This window comes from Annulohypoxylon maeteangense (genome assembly GCF_022496945.1).
Source record: "Annulohypoxylon maeteangense strain CBS 123835 unplaced genomic scaffold GGS22scaffold_1, whole genome shotgun sequence".
Taxonomy (NCBI): Eukaryota; Fungi; Ascomycota; class Sordariomycetes; order Xylariales; family Hypoxylaceae; genus Annulohypoxylon; species Annulohypoxylon maeteangense.
The window spans coordinates 2,736,438-2,751,967 of NW_025953248.1; the positions used below are offsets into that span (position 1 = coordinate 2,736,438).

General features: G+C 47.2%; 4 protein-coding genes across 4 annotated transcripts; 2 read left to right on the forward strand and 2 right to left on the reverse strand.

Moving 5' to 3' along the window:
- Window positions 1-1,535: 1,535 nt before the first annotated feature.
- On the forward strand, window positions 1,536-3,344 carry GGS22DRAFT_183635 (cytochrome P450; the record flags this gene model as incomplete). Its single annotated transcript, XM_047964110.1, has 5 exons — window positions 1,536-1,725; window positions 1,812-2,361; window positions 2,418-2,543; window positions 2,604-3,096; window positions 3,219-3,344. 5 exons carry the CDS (start codon window positions 1,536-1,538, stop codon window positions 3,342-3,344), a joined length of 1,485 nt encoding a protein of 494 aa, XP_047824122.1.
- Window positions 3,345-3,633: 289 nt separating this feature from the next.
- Window positions 3,634-4,940, reverse strand: GGS22DRAFT_11432 (Diaminopimelate epimerase-like protein). Its single transcript, XM_047958046.1, has one exon. The coding sequence runs from the start codon at window positions 4,696-4,698 to the stop codon at window positions 3,742-3,744; it is 957 nt and encodes a 318-aa protein (XP_047824123.1). The 5' UTR covers window positions 4,699-4,940; the 3' UTR covers window positions 3,634-3,741.
- On the reverse strand, window positions 4,941-7,801 carry GGS22DRAFT_11431 (ion transporter). The gene is made up of 6 exons (XM_047958045.1): window positions 7,513-7,801; window positions 7,324-7,458; window positions 6,355-7,184; window positions 5,957-6,292; window positions 5,720-5,899; window positions 4,941-5,655 (listed from the first exon to the last, which is right to left on the reverse strand). The coding sequence occupies exons 1-6, from the start codon at window positions 7,647-7,649 to the stop codon at window positions 5,183-5,185; spliced, it is 2,091 nt and encodes a 696-aa protein (XP_047824124.1). The 5' UTR covers window positions 7,650-7,801; the 3' UTR covers window positions 4,941-5,182.
- A 3,970-nt stretch (window positions 7,802-11,771) lies between these two features.
- GGS22DRAFT_150495 (uncharacterized protein) lies at window positions 11,772-14,170 on the forward strand. Its single transcript, XM_047959313.1, has 2 exons — window positions 11,772-13,047; window positions 13,101-14,170. Exons 1-2 carry the CDS (start codon window positions 11,924-11,926, stop codon window positions 13,696-13,698), a joined length of 1,722 nt encoding a protein of 573 aa, XP_047824125.1. The 5' UTR covers window positions 11,772-11,923; the 3' UTR covers window positions 13,699-14,170.
- The last annotated feature ends 1,360 nt before the right edge of the window (window positions 14,171-15,530 follow it).

The following is a 15,530-nucleotide window of genomic DNA, read 5'->3' on the forward strand; positions in this document are numbered from 1 at the left end:
AGCCTCGGAAATGGCACTATGATAGAGAAGTCGGTTTCCCGCATCTACGCAAAACCAATCGCAATCGTGGGATGACGCAACCCCTTTAGTCCCCGAACAACTTTTCGGGGACAAGCGAGTATTTGGATTACCAGAAGCTTGATCCTACTCTCAATATGTTTTGATGCAACCTGATATTCTGCTTGTCTTATACAACGACATACAAATCGCATTTGGTCAGATTCCGACTGGTCTCTATCTGATCCTACAGGCTAACAAGAGCATTTTGTGTAGTGAGAAAGATGCGGTTTATCGTTACAACCCCAAATGATGGGATATCGGGACACAGCGGATGGACGTTGAGCCAAGCGGTTATCTTGCTGACCTATCCTAGACAGCTTTATTTCGTGATACCAAACCACGAGGCGTCTGCGTGTTAAGGTATTATGGATGGGCCTCGTGTAGTGTAACGAATTACATCCGCAGATGGGAGCGCCCGTGTCTCTTAAAATATCCATGAACCTTGTCAGGTTTATATAGTTTCTGTGTTCATCGAAGCACAAGCCTGCACACGACATGGTCTTATCACACCTCCTTTCTCTCAACGTAGCAAATATACGGCCCGGCAAAGACAGTTCGTCTTTCATTCCGGGGAGGATGCCATGAAGATTATTCCTACCTTGGACAATCTAGAACAAGGAGGAAATGTTTGATGGAAACGCCACCAATCATGAATCCAATATATCTGGTGATTCTTACGCAAGAATGACTTGGCGTTGGGGATGATTGGTACAATGCTATAAATATAATGAGAAATCGTAGATCCCAGTGATTAGTATGAGATCTACATAAAATATAAGAGCTCCCATTGTAATGATTTGGTTTTCCAGGTACTGGGTAAGTGACAAAGGAATTCTTTGTGATGTTATAACCACATGTATTCTTGTTGTACGGAGTCACAGACAGAACGGCTCTCAACCACCCCTGACGGAAAAGACGCGATGAGATAGTATGTGATACAACTGTGAATCATGTCCTCTACTCGCTCGTTTGTCATCATATACTCGGGTATATATTTTCACTCGTTTAAAATTGGGAAAGGGAGTAAGGGAACTGAAGTGCACTCTACCTGCTAAATCAGGCGATAGTGAAAATGAGATATTACGGCCGTTTATACCGTCACCGACCATTCTTATGAATATCCCCTACTTCATGTCTCAGCCCTAATGAGATATAGATTTCAAGACTACAGTGATGGACGTGCCTAACGCGCACTCTGCTGTAGCTCCAAAATGATCGGAGTAGCAGGGCAACCACCAAGTCATCCATCCCAACCATGACAAATCCATATATCCACTCGGTACTGACCCTTGTAAATTTGACCGTACAAACCACAACCATATTTGATGTTGGTGATTCTATCGTCACTAACCCTACCTATCTAACTTTCCTCCCCCTCAAGATTCGTCTGGTCTTTTAAAACATTTCATTACCCCCAACAGCATGCCTGACATGCTGCCACGATTTGAAACAATCTTCACAACCAAGACTCGACGATGTCCTTAATCGCGTGTTTGATGGCCATCTGGCTCTTCGGAGTCAAGGCTATTCAAATCTTCTACAACTGGTACAGACTCAAGCACATCCCAGGATCATTCTGGATCTCATCCACGAAGCTTTGGCAGATCGCCACCCAGATGCGAGGTAATTGGTACCTCGAAGTACGAAAGCTTGGTGATAAACACGGTATGTTTTCCTCCCTTTTCCCTTTCTTTCCCTTTATCGTCAATTTAAGCACCATTTCTCCTAAAATTCTTATTAACACGATAAAGGAAAATTGGTCCGCATCGGACCTAACCAACTCCTGACTACTGACGTTGATGTGATTCGACGAATGGCCCATTCCAAGTCGTCTTACACTCGTGCCCCGTTCTATCAGACGTTCAGATTCATTCCTACTCAGGACAATTCTTTCTCTCTTATTGATGATGTTGAGCATACTCGTCTTCGAACCAGCCTTGGACCTGGCTACGTTGGCAACGAGTTCGTAGAATCATGTGTCGATAATCAGTGCTCGCGTCTCGTGAATCTGATCGAGAAGAAGTTTATCTCAACCCCCGGAGAGTACAAGCCTTTGGATCTGACTAAGGTCTCCTTCTTCTTCGCGATGGATTGTGTTGGTGACCTGTCCTTTGGTCGAGCATTCGGCTGCCTCGACGAGGGAGAAGACGTCCACAAATTCGTCAAGTGGAACGAGGATTTCTTCAACATTGCGATCCTGATCTCGAACTTCCATTGGTTGACAAAGATCTTCTTTAAGCATCCCTTCAACAAGATTTATCCGTCAGCTCTCGACAAGGACGGCGTTGGCAAATACATCGCGTATGTTCCTACCACATTCTAGTTAATTGGATACAATAAGCTAACTTCAGAATCAGACTTGCACAAGAAGCCGTGAAGAAGAGTTACGACGAGGGTCAGGGTCGCCTGAGAGATACACTCTCATCCTTCATTGAGCAAGGCATCACAAAGGACGAGGCAATCAACGAGCTGATGTTGCAAGTGTAAGTCTTCCCCTAAATTACTCTTCAAAGACATCTTTTACGACACTAACAACGTATTAGAGTGGCCGGCACGGATTCCACAGCAACTGCTATCCGAATGACCATGTTGTTCCTCGTCACCAGTCCCTCTGCCTATAGCAAGCTCAAGTCAGAGATCTCTGAAGCCATCTCAAAGGGAACGATTAGCTCGCCAATCAAGGATGCCGAGTCTCGTAAATTGCCGTATCTTCAGGCTGTCATCAAGGAGGGACTACGCGCATTCCCCGTTGTTACCGCGACCTTCTTCAAGAAGGTACCCAAGGGAGGAGATTTCATCAACGGTTATTTCGTCCCCGAGGGCACTGAGGTCGGACACAACGTGATGGGTATCATGCGAGCAGAGCAGTACTGGGGCAAGGATGCCGATGTCTTCCGCCCGGAACGCTGGCTCGAGGCCGATGAAGAGACTTACGAGATGATGACAGGTGTTCTTGAGACACTCTGGGGATCCGGACGATACAAGTGCCTTGGCCGAGCTATTGCCCAGGTCGAGTTGAACAAGGTGTTTGTTGAGGTGAGTTATGACAACAACAAGGGACAAATGTTTTCCTATGCCCCTTTCCTAGACCCCACTTTTCTCTTTCATCTCCTACTACCTACCCAAAGAAGATTGAACTAACCAAACACATCTTTTAGTTACTCCGCCGATTCGATTTCTCAGTCGTAACTCCTCAAGATCCGGTCAAGATCGTGAACTCCGGTTTCTTCCTCATGTCTGAGATCAAGATGCGAGTCACGAAGAGTGAATTGATCAAGGAGTAACTGACTCACCAGGAAAGGGGTTAGGGGTTCAGGGAATATTTGGAGTTGTGGGGGGTATTTCAATTCTCAAAGTTGCTGTTTAATATGGTCGCTCTGGACCTTCAAAGGCACTTCGAGCTGGTCTGGAAATGGGATACCCGGTTGATACTTCATTATTCCCTTCATATACCCCAAATGCACATTGCAGAAAGGACGCTGCTGTCTGTCCGATTATATCTTGCTTCTCGCTGACTAAGCTTGGTTTCACTGTGATTTGTTTCCGCTATTATTTCGAAGGGGCATTTAACGTGGGTGAATTAGTCCCACCATCATCGTTAAGTGAACCAAATGGACTGTTAACAAGTAGTAATCATGAAACCTAAGCACAATCATGGAATTAATCACCCAAGTATTCTTGTCAAATATCAACAGTCAAAGTCCCCTTCATAACCACAATCGCAGTACCACCAAGCCAGAGCTCCTCCAACGCCACGGAGCCGTCTCCAGGATCCTTCGTCGTAGTCTCGACATTAATGTGGCTCGTTCGGCCCATCTCCACCCCCTGAGTGAGTTTAAACTTCCTCCCTTTCTTTTCCTCATGAAGGGTAAGATAGGATCCCAATGCCGTAGCCGCGCTCCCCGTCGCCGGGTCCTCGAAGCCCAGCTCGACCATACGCGAGCGGATACTCCTTTGCTCCTCCTCCTCGCCCAAATCCACATAATAATACCTACTAACGAAGCTATCCCGCCATCCCTCATCGAGTAGCGGTTTCGGTAGATTGGCGAAGTCGATTCTATACGCAGTGCTGACCTGGGCCAGCAACTCCAGCGAAGGCAGTTTCACCAGGACAAACGTCATCCCTTTAACCACGCTAAACACGGGCGCCTTGAGCTCGGCCTCGCGGATCTGCGGCACGGGAGATAGACCCGGGTGCTTCGTGGCGTCGTCGGAGCCGAGCACGTCCACCAGTGTCTTGGCATGCAGGCGCACGTTATGCGGGATCCTAGCGCGGATGGCGTTACCGGGCTGTGGGACGATGCCGATGGGACCGGCCTTGGTGACGAGGGTGTCAACGTGCGGATGAAGATTGTACTTGACGAGAACGGCGGAGCCGATGGTAGGATGGCCGGCGTAAGGCAGCTCGCTCTCAATGGTGAAAATGTCGATGTCGCGCTGCTTCTGCTGTGCCTGGTCCGGCTCCGCCACCTCGTGCAAGAACACAGTCTCTGAGAGATTGAACTCTTGAGCTATCTTTTGCTTCGTCGCTTGCGTGAGCTTGTCCTTCAGCGTCGCTGGCACGGTGACCACAGCCAAGGGGTTACCTTGAAGTCGCTTAGATGTAAAGACATTGAGTGTCACGAATTGGAGATCCATATTGGCTAGGTCTTTTAAAATTTTGAACACCTGTAGGTTGAAAATGTCAATTCTTTTTTTTTTCACAGGTTATAAAGGTAAGAGGGTATATATGAAGATATGGACGGTTCGAGTCACATTTAAATTAGTGTTGATTCCTATTTTCGGACTCTCATGCGAAAGCGCTAGGTACTTAGGCGTGTGGAGATGACGATGACGACCTGGCGATATCCGACAAAATCAGTTAAGGGCGTAGGGTCCCACTAATTTTGACGCAGGTTGACAGGTAGCTTAGGTACCTATACCTACTAATAACCCCCAAATAGTAGGTACATAAAAACCATACGTTGCTCGTTACACCCTGCGGGGAATCGTGCTGTTAATATGGTGTCCCTTAAAAATACAAAACTTAGATGACTAGATTAGCAGTAATGCCGCCCATAGACCTAGGGGATTGGACTAATCTAGGCGGAATGTCTAGTTAGTGTTCTAAGAAGGACTCATTTTATGTGCGGACAGTGTCAAGACCAGCACCGGACTGGAGAGACACGACCAAGGCAGTAAGTCGATCAATTTTAGCCGATAGTTCCGAGATTTGTACCTCCATATCACTAGGTGCATCGCCGGCGTAATCTTCTGCATCTTCTTCTCGGAGCTTTGGCCTGCTAATAACTTCGGAACTAGTACGCCGTGATGTTGGCATGCGTGGCCGAAATCCTGACCGTATCCTGTTGTCAAGCCGGTCGAGCGGTGGAGCTGATTGTCTTTTATTGAACGAAGTTGTCCGTGGTCCGCGAAAATTGTCGAACCCATCCGGGTTGACTTTCTTTGTGAGCCATTCATAGGCCTGGATCACTCCGACAATTGGTGCGTGGGTTGCTCTGAGGAGTAGGATACGGCCTTGACGAAATTTATCGTCCGAGGGTAGGAATAAACGTAAGGGTCTGAAGATGCCTAGCGCGAGCAGATTGAACGGTGCTGACAGCTTAGGTCAGTATCGAATGAATAAATAAATAAATGCAGTAGGTAAGTTAGAACTTACGGTAAAAGTGCGTGAGCCTATTACTAGTAGATGCTTCAAGCACATATACACTATACACGTATAGATACTCCTCGCGGGCGTGTGTGATAACGCGAGAGAAACTGTTGCTTAGCATACCCGTTAAAGAACCCATGAGCAATATAGAACTCAGGGTGACGAATATAAGCATCAAAGGAGGTCCTATGAGTGGTCATTAGAAGAGTCACCATACCCAGGCTTTCAAAAAAGGAAATATACCAAAAATTGGATCAATATCCTCCATTATATCGAATCCAACATAACTAGATCCAAAGAAGATCTTCGTCACGATCATAGCCATGTGCGGGAATGTATACATCTCTCTCCCAACAAGAGAAAACGTGGTCAAGAAGCCAACATATACAATAATGACCAAGACCATAAATTTCAGAAAGTCTTTCCCCATCTCCTTAAGACAAGGGATCAAAGTGCCCCAGTATGGTGATAGACTGAGGATTGAACAGACTCTGGGTACCATGAATAGAGCTTCTAGCGATAAGACGTCAAAGGCAATATCTACAAGAGTGTAGTTTGCCTGGTATAAGCCAACAAATCCTGCGATTCAAAGTTAGCTAGAACTAGCTTACATCTAGTTAAGCCGGTAGGGGGTTGCTTACTCAAGACTGCAAAAACGATTCCTATAGCTATCATGATCATATCAAATAAATTCCAGACGTCAGCAGCGTAGAATACCGACCCAGCATCGATATACTCGCTGACTTCGTCATAAAAGAAGGCGGCAAACCAGATATAAAGCAGTATCTCTAAAGGAGTAATGGTGTACCGGTTTTGTTCGATCAAGACACTATAGTATAACATTAAAAATCCGATAAAAAATGCGACCTCATAAGCCTTCAGATATTTCGGGACTCGGAGGCGAGAAAAGGGGTCAGCTGTAACTGCATTGTAGAATCGAGGCTTTTTCTCTGAATGAACCGAAAGACGGTCCCAAAAGATAATCTCGCCATTCCAAATGCCTGTGATAATCTTTTGCACTACGTGCTGGCTAAGGAATCTTTTCGCATCTGCAATCGCCGCGATTTCCAGGGCATTGAGATGTATGAAAGGTGCCGTGGGGTCTTCTTCGAGTTCTTCGACATCACTAGCATGTCGACTCATGGTCAATTTAGAAATTGATTTAAATAGCAGATTTCTTCTCGAAGATCCCGAACGATTAAAATCGGAGTAGTGGTCCGGTGAGGAGGATCCAGATGTGTGACGTAGCAAAGATGTCCTTTCGTTGCTTTCGCCGCCGTCCGCAGGCTCATCGGCATCGGAGGAACATTCTGCTTCTAATGGATCCGGAATCTCATGTAGGCAAAACTCTACAGCTTCTCGCTCTGACAAACGGGTCAAAAATCGCCAGGCGACAATCTCGCAGGCGTTCGCGCGGGCTTCACTAATTCCTCGGCCATCATTAATCGTGCCATAATGCCACCGCAATGCCCTATTACGATATTAGTAACGGATATAGAGCTTGTAGGCTAAATTATCTGATATTTCAATATGCCATACTAAAGACATAACTAGGTAATTGATTATAGATGGGCAATGTAAATTAAGAAAATATCACTCAAGTATCTCACAGTAAAGCATTTACGATTGCAGGATTGGTGACCTGAGTATTAAGATGTTCGACAAGGATGCGTAATTCATCGCCGACTGCTGTGGTCCGGAGCTGCTCAAATGTACTTGGCATATGAACTACATCGGTGATACATCTATATAGATCTAATAAGTATAATTTCGGGGCTAGTTGGCAAGTCCGCACTTACTGAGACAGCTTCTTAACAACATCACGGAAGGCATCGTCATGTTCAATGTCAGGGAGCTGGACATCTGGGTGTGACGAGATGGGCGATAGACCACGATCTGGCGTCGGTAGACGACGCGACTTGACGCGAATTGGCATCCTAATTGAATACTTCTGCCGACTCGGTAATATCTGCGAAAGTAAATTTCATTCCGGCAGAACTTTGAGTTCACAAAATGTCCGGGGAAGATCGATATAGAGAGATGTGAAACGGAGAAGGTTGGAGGATTAAAGAAATTGTGGAATAAGTTCCAAGGTTCGTCCCGTAAAATGCGGACGTTACACACATGGATGATATCCACTAATCTGATATGGAGATACCGCTAAATTTCAGCGGGTCTGTACCCCGACGTCATGTTCTAATCACCTGGGCACTTTCGCAATCGTGCTAACTCCAACTAAAATTTAGCTTCGTTCAACCCCCTTTCCACTAGTAACTTAGAAGGTTCCACTCTATTTCAAGGCTCTTAACCGAAATATCAAGATGCATTGCGCTTAAACTGAACATCACAGCACCAAGTATTCATATAATTATTGTCACCCAGACACCTTATCAAGAAATGAAATGACAGAATCTTGATTATTTTCTGCTATAGAAGTCACGCAGAAACTTCACCTATATAGATAGGTCTCCATGAGGAAGCTGTTTACTTCTTTACAACCTCAGTCTTCTCCACCATCAAACTCACAATGGCCGTGATCGTCGTCCCGCACGCTATCTCAAATGAGCTGCTACGTTGGCGCCAGAATCCTTAGTGATCCAATTATGCAGCCGAAACCATAGTCCAATAATTGTTCGGGCGGCTCGATGTTGTCTGCCGCGATTGACATAGCATATAATAGTTTAGTTGTGACCCCCCGCACGACCACGATCTTTAAACATATCTACCTGTCAGGATAGAGTTTTGAAGTTCGCTCCCGCTATTTTCGCCTACCACTAATGAGAAGCCCGAAAACGCAGGCCGCAGTGCATCCAATGCGCCAGAGTGGCTAAATTTAGTGAGATAGTCAGCTGGCGTAATGACGCCCGTAAGTACTGGCATACGGGTCTCGATTATCACTGTCTAAGGCGTTTTAGCGGATTTGCTGGTTGATCACTACCTAGATATTCGCCACAGTGTGTCTGATTATACCGTTATGGAAGCTTCCCAAAGGCAATAACGAGTTCATAATTCCGCGAGAAAAGATTGTGTTGCGACTGAAGAACATGTGGTTCACGAGGATATCTAAATTGCCCGACAACACTTTTTTTTCTCGAGACCAACCATATTAAAGATTTCAACCCCGATCATCTTAACAATATAATACACTGTCTGGCCGGTCGATCCCGCGGTCCTCTACTCTGTACGTTACTTAGAAATTCCGAACCCTTGTCCTACGGAAGCAAGCGGATGACCTGAGGCTGAAGGTGCAATAGGCTTCGACCTTACGGTATCCTTCAGGACGGGATTATTGTCCAGAACAAATGTTACCTTGTGTACGTTGACATTGACCGAATGTTAAAATATACCTTCCAGCTACCTGCCTGGTATTAGGTATCCATAGATCTTAAATACCCCCACACAAAGACCCTTGTAAGCCACATGGCTTCACAATCCTTGCCAGCTAGCGGGTGTGTCCTTGCATAATAGGGGTATAAGTTAAGTGCATAAATGCGATATTAGGGAATCTACTTCTATATAAATACCATATCATCCTTAATATAGATCCGGCAATTGAGGATACACGATAATTTCCTCTTCCTCGCGTATGTTTATCATGTACTTTATATATACTTCAAGCTGTCTGGCCTACATTACCCCCAATATCCATGCACCGAGATCTCGGGGCATAACTTGAAAGAGACTAGACTCTACATCAAATGTACGACCTAGCCCTGACCGACTTGTCTTCAAGTCGGAAGAAGCCTCGAGAGGTAACTGAATTCGTAAGATAATTGAAATGGACCAATTCCGAATTTACCTCTCGCATGAAAAGATTTGGCATGGTCATTATAAGATTTCCTGTGTTTAACGGCGGGTGTAATACCCAAAGTTGTTGCAACCCATTATGAGCACTCGCCCTTCCTAAGTGACGCATGCATAAACGACCTCCAATCCGTTAATTGCGGGTTAGGCACCGCGGCAACGACACCGACGGAATCCTGAAATCAAAAGCCAGCATATCTACATGACATACTTCCCCGACTTATTCACCCTCTAGTTGGAGTACCTGGCGGTTGACCGAAGACGAGGTCACGCTAAAAGGAATGAATGCTAGGAGCAGCCAGGAGGCGATATGATTCTTTATACATATTGTACGCTATATTGTAACAGCTGTGCAAAGCCATATTGGATCATACTCGAATTGTTTGGATTCCTTTCCGGTAAAAATCCGGCGAGTAATATGGTTAGGTAACTCTTGAAATAACATGTTTTGAAATCAGTTGATGGAATGGAAAGAGAGGAGGGACGGAGGGGTTATTTCTTGCCGCATCCGCCACGATTACCTAGCTCACGCCACAACTCATCTGTGGCAGTGCTACTACATCCATGCAATAAATGGCCTCCCTCGATTCTTCTTCCTTGCTTTTCTACATAGTATTTACCTCATGCTGCTCATGATAAACTTATTGCCGCGGAAGTGTAATATGGCAGCAAATAATCACCAGCATTAACTACGAGATTCATTAACATAAGACCAATATTCGAGTCCCTTGATTCGGCATTTCTCGTATCCATCATCCGTTTAGCACCGCGCATTAGCGTTTACCCACGTTGATCCTCTCCAACCTCTCGGGCATTTTGCCTAGGCGACTCGCCGGCCACTCGTGATTCCGAGCACGGTTGATATTGTTCTTCTCCAATGGACATCCGGGAGGGCCCACTACCGTATCAAAAATGCATCGGAGCGCTCAAACTCTACGGTAGCAGTGTTTGGCTATGTGGATAGCCAGCGCATCGAGACGATGTCAATTCTCTTCAATCTCGGAAGCGGGATGTAATCGTCGTCCGAGCATCTCTTATATCCAGAGTAATATGTACCATGTCCCCCGAAACGCGAAAGGATAGGGCGACAACGTCTGGGAATAGTGGTTTTCTAGCTGCATTTCATCATGACTGTACGACTAGATTAATGCAGGTACAAAATTATTTCGCGATTCGCCTGCATAATGGCAGGTGGCTCAAGCTATGTACCAAGCTACGTAATTCGGTCCTTCAAGGGATGCCAACCGTTACGCCCGGACAGCTGGCACCAGATAAAGTTGATCGAGGCATTCAACGGTTTTCTGGGCCTGCGATTATTAAGTTGGCTAAGCTAGAACCCAGATCTATCCCAACGTTCGAAACTGGGACGATTCCAACACGAGATCGGGAAGTGTAAGTAGGTACGTACCCGAGAGCTAATATTCAATGTTGGTACCATTCTGTCGGTATCGTTGACCTGGTTGCCTGGTCTTCAGTCACTGGAGCAAATGCAAATTTCCAGCACTTTAATTCATGGCCGGCATCGCGGGGTGCTCTCCGCAAGGTTACAATCGCTATGTCATTATTTTAACAATCTTACCAGCCTGCGAGCCTCGAGCCTGGAAAGTCTAGACCTGGACAGTGATCATTACCGAAGTGGTTGGAACTGTGGGAGCCGACAGGGGGTTAGCGACTAAATCCCTGACAATCTCCAGTCCCCAGAGCCTTCATCGACTTCCCGCCGTGGCTGTGCATTTCTTACCGATTCTACCTTAATTGGTCGGAAATGTCTATAAAAAGTAATTCCCAACGAATATACACTTCGTGATTCGTCATAACTTTTCCCTCCAGCCATTCGCAATTGGGATTTTACCAGACCCTGCAACCTCTAGCGAAAAACCCTTGGACCGACTGCCTTTGCGTAGCGTGTCGATCGCTGGGATTTCCTGCTGGCGAAAGGGAACCTGATTTCATCGGTGGCAATGCTTCTGCCACGATGTTCGATGTTCACGAATATGTTTCGCCTTCAAAGGTTTTCGAGAATATTATCATCGAGATATGAGGTAACCCGAGGTAATTCTACGCTTTCTTCCTTCAAAATTTGTTCAACGATATTCATAGCTTCTGCACCATGCTATGGATAGCGACAGATGTAAGACACACTCGCATCCAAGACCTATTTCTAGATTTTTGCAGCGACACTTGAGCAAGTCTCAGCCTTGTTGTGTAACACCCCGGTCGTGCATGTGCAGTAGTCTACTGCTACCTTACCCTCGCCTCTTTTTTTAAAAGACCCTTCTGATCTGTTCCAATCTTCAATCTTGTTCCTTCTCGTTCTTGATGCCGATTTGGGTCAAAATTTACTTCCTTTTCCTCTATTTCCACATTCCTAACCTGGCTGGACGACGTCTAGTCGTGGTTTGAACCATGGCCTGTTCAGCGACATTCAAGACCTGCTTTCTACAACTCCCCCCCTCCACCGCTGTTCTCCTCATCAGTGTAGCATTTGGTTTAACAAATGGCCATGCGCTACCTAGGCAAACGAAAACCATTGATTTACATGAGTTGAATGTTGTTCCTTTTCCGCAGCCCACAGAAGCTCCGATGTTACTTTCAGACCTACTACGAAGACAAGCGCAGAACACAGTTTGTGGCTATATCGGAGGGGATCCAAACCTACCTGCAACATGCTTAGCGGGCTCCCATTGTGTTTTAGAACAGAACTACAGGATGGTGGGCTGTTGTCCGGACGGCGGAACTTGTTCGACGGGTATATTTACGGGATGCGTCGACCTGAACAGCTCGCCGCAGACCGAAATTAACCCTTACGTGTATACGTGCCAAGGGTCAGATTTGTGTTACAGGAATGAGTTTGCTGGCGGATATTTCCAGTACGGCTGCGGGACCGCATCATCACTAGCCACCACTGTCGAGACGTCTGCCGAGGGTATGTCGAGCCTAGTATTTGAAGAGACATCGGTGCCCCTGACGGCATTGCCGGTTCCCCTTTCTGAACCGACTTCTATTGGATCCCAACCTCCTTCAAGCGCCACGGCGGATCCAGGCGGGAATCCTTCCTCTAGCGGACCCGGTACGGTACCACAAACATCCTCAGAAGCGACGTTACCTTCAGGTTCGTCCGCATCATCACCCTCAGGTTCTCACACCGAATCAACATTGTCTTCGACTTTATCATCGTCCTTATCATCTTCATCGTCGTCATCGTCATCGTCATCGTCTAAATCTTCCTCGTCATCCACCACTACGACATCTTCCTCCACCACTGGACTACCGAATGCTACAGGAGGTTCAGCATCATCAGATGGTGATCCAGCAGAGTCATCGACTGATCCCAGTGCGCCTGCGACGGGAGCAGGAACTGGAACCACTAACAAAGGAGCCATAATCGGAGGATCTATCAGTGGAGCTGCCGTCCTAATAGCAGTATTAGCTGCCATTATATTCTATTACCTACGGAAGCGACGAGGCAATGGTCGCGAAGGCCCTGGGCCTCTACCGACTGATGCACCACCAACAACGTCGTATATTAGGTAAGCGTCGCACGAAGCCCCTTAGTTGTAGGTGTTACTAATTAATTTCATAGCCCGATGCGATCTCACGGCGCGGCATTTGCGCCTCTCCCATCATGGCAAGATGAGGAGGATAGGCAACCACTAACCCAGTACGCCACCAATAATGGGCAGCAGCCTTACAACCCAGCATCCGAGCCGTGGAGGACAGGCCCGGCCCCAGCGCCCGCCGCCGCAAGGGCGAACGCAAATAATCGCGGGTTCTCACAGCCCTTGCGGTATCACCCCGCCACCATCCGCATGGTGCCCCCCGCGGGTGTGGGAACTGGGCTAGCGCCTGTGGCGGAAGAAGAGAGCCCCCAAGAATACGACTACACCCATAATACCTTTAATAACAATAGCAGCGAGTACGACCGCGGCGTAAGCTCTTCCGAGATCGACGATTTTTCGCGCGCATACTCTAGCGCCGGCATCGGCTCCCGAGACTACGATCGACAGCCGCTCACCGTACTCAACCCGGACGACAGTCCGCCACGCTCAGGCGCGACATCCCCAGGCAGCAGTCCTCCAAGGAGCACGACGCCAGGAAATAGACCCCTATGGCAGCAGAATAGGCAACGGGGGAGGAATCTAATGTGGGTTGATCAGAACCAGAATAATAATAGGTTTTAAGAAACGGGGTACGGTGATGATTTACATAAAATAAAACGACGACATGGACATGATATAATCTAATAATTGGGAGGAAATGCTTATAAAGACGAGGTCATGGGCATAATTGGCGTCGGCTGGGTAGAGAAATGAGGCAAGCGCATTACGGACGGCTCCTTGATTTTGGATGATTTGCATCCAGGTTCGACACGGCGTTTATTGGGACAAACCAGGTGGCGGCGATTCTGGTTACAGATTACGGTGCATTGTATAAGGGGGATTGGGTCGGCTACTCGCTACGAGGTATATATCATGAACATACATGTATTTAGGGGCGTTTTGAACGTCGACATACATCCTTTATTAAGGTTGCTCTGAAGAACCCAGAGTAGCTTCGAAGCATGGAAGAGAAGAGAGGCCATTTAAGCCTGCCTCATGTTGAACGTTGTCTACGATGGACTAGATAGCATATGGAAATACAAACCATTAATACAAGCAGCTCCATTGCAAATACTTGTCTCACATCATACTTTGCTTCGGGAATAAGCAGATGATCGATCATGTCACACTTCAACAAACCTACTAGGCCAGAGGGTTCACTAAGTCAATCACCAATATTCAAATCAAAGCATACAATCACTACTCTCCAAAGACCAATCCAATGGAGGAAAATGCAAAGCACATAGAATTAACGAATCTGGTACGTAGGGACCAATGATGGAACACCGAAGTCAAATTGCCATTTTTCATAATCTGCGCAGAATCCCCTCCCGAATTCCATAAACACCAGGGGCGCGGCAAAACCACTCCTTTGTGCAGCCGAAAGAAAACACGTAGGAAAAGGAAGAAAAAAAACAAGCCCAAAATTCCATAGCCGGCCCCTTGTTTTTGTGCACAGCTCCCTCACATCACCGTGTGAAGGGGCATAAAGTAGTGGTAAAAAAAGGGCATCCCATGCTGCGCATAGTGGATGGCGGAACTCCAAACGCCTCGTAAAACCTCCCAGTCCCATAACCTTGACCCATCATACAAACACCAACTCCCCCCATAGAACGTAACCATAAACGACGGGCCTTTGGCAGGAAATAGAGATTTGCTTCGAGAAGTATGAGATACGTGGATGATGATGATATGTACGTCTTCTTAGACGACGACGTGGGTGCTCATGTGTTCCACAGCTTCCTTAATGCTGCGGAGCATTCGCTGATTGACGCAGAAGGGACAACGGATGGGTCGATCTGCTGCTGCTGCTGCGCCTGCACCTGCACCTGCACCTGCACCTGCACCGCTGCTGAGGGCAGCAGCGCCGGAGATCGGCGTTAGGGTGAGAGACGGGTCTTCGTTGGCAGCGGGAGTGAATATAGCACTCGTGCGCTGTTGAGGCTGAGGCGTTTGTAGGTTGGGGGCAATGGGGGGAATTCCCTGATCCTGTCTGTCGCGTTGTTCACGAATGCTTGCCGCATGTGCCTCTGCATCTTCTTCGTCCTGCTGCATCTGGCGCAAAGCATTCTGAAGTACAACCTCAGGATCTTCGGTGCCTGCGAATGCATTGGCGGAGTCGGCGGGGTTAACAGTCGCGCCGGCAAGTGTGGGGAGGGCTGCAGGAGTAGGGTTTTCTATTCGGCGAACAACTTCATCGCGAACCTGGGCGCAGGTAGCAAGACTAGCTTCGAGGCCGACAACGCGAAGAATAGCATCGCGAATGGCGGCAGGGCTGGTATTAGCGCTAATGTTCATAACTGAAGAGACGGTATTAATAAGGTAAAGCATGTCATCGGCAGGATTACCGGCACTGCCATGGCGACGTTGGCGTCGAATTAATAGGCCATATCGTTTTTTGAATCGATGAATCC

Excerpts from the sequence above, each read along its gene's own strand:
- GGS22DRAFT_11432 (XM_047958046.1), bottom strand. The coding sequence starts at position 4,698 with ATGGATCTCCAATTCGTGACACTCAATGTCTTTACATCTAAGCGACTT.
- GGS22DRAFT_11431 (XM_047958045.1), bottom strand. The coding sequence starts at position 7,649 with ATGCCAATTCGCGTCAAGTCGCGTCGTCTACCGACGCCAGATCGTGGT. Across the intron at positions 7,459-7,512 it reads GTTGTTAAGAAGCTGTCTCA|ATGTATCACCGATGTAGTTC; the intron begins GTAAGTGCGGAC and ends AGATCTATATAG. Across the intron at positions 7,185-7,323 it reads GCAATCGTAAATGCTTTACT|GGCATTGCGGTGGCATTATG; the intron begins GTGAGATACTTG and ends ATATCGTAATAG.
- GGS22DRAFT_150495 (XM_047959313.1), top strand. The coding sequence starts at position 11,924 with ATGGCCTGTTCAGCGACATTCAAGACCTGCTTTCTACAACTCCCCCCC. Across the intron at positions 13,048-13,100 it reads CCAACAACGTCGTATATTAG|CCCGATGCGATCTCACGGCG; the intron begins GTAAGCGTCGCA and ends TTAATTTCATAG.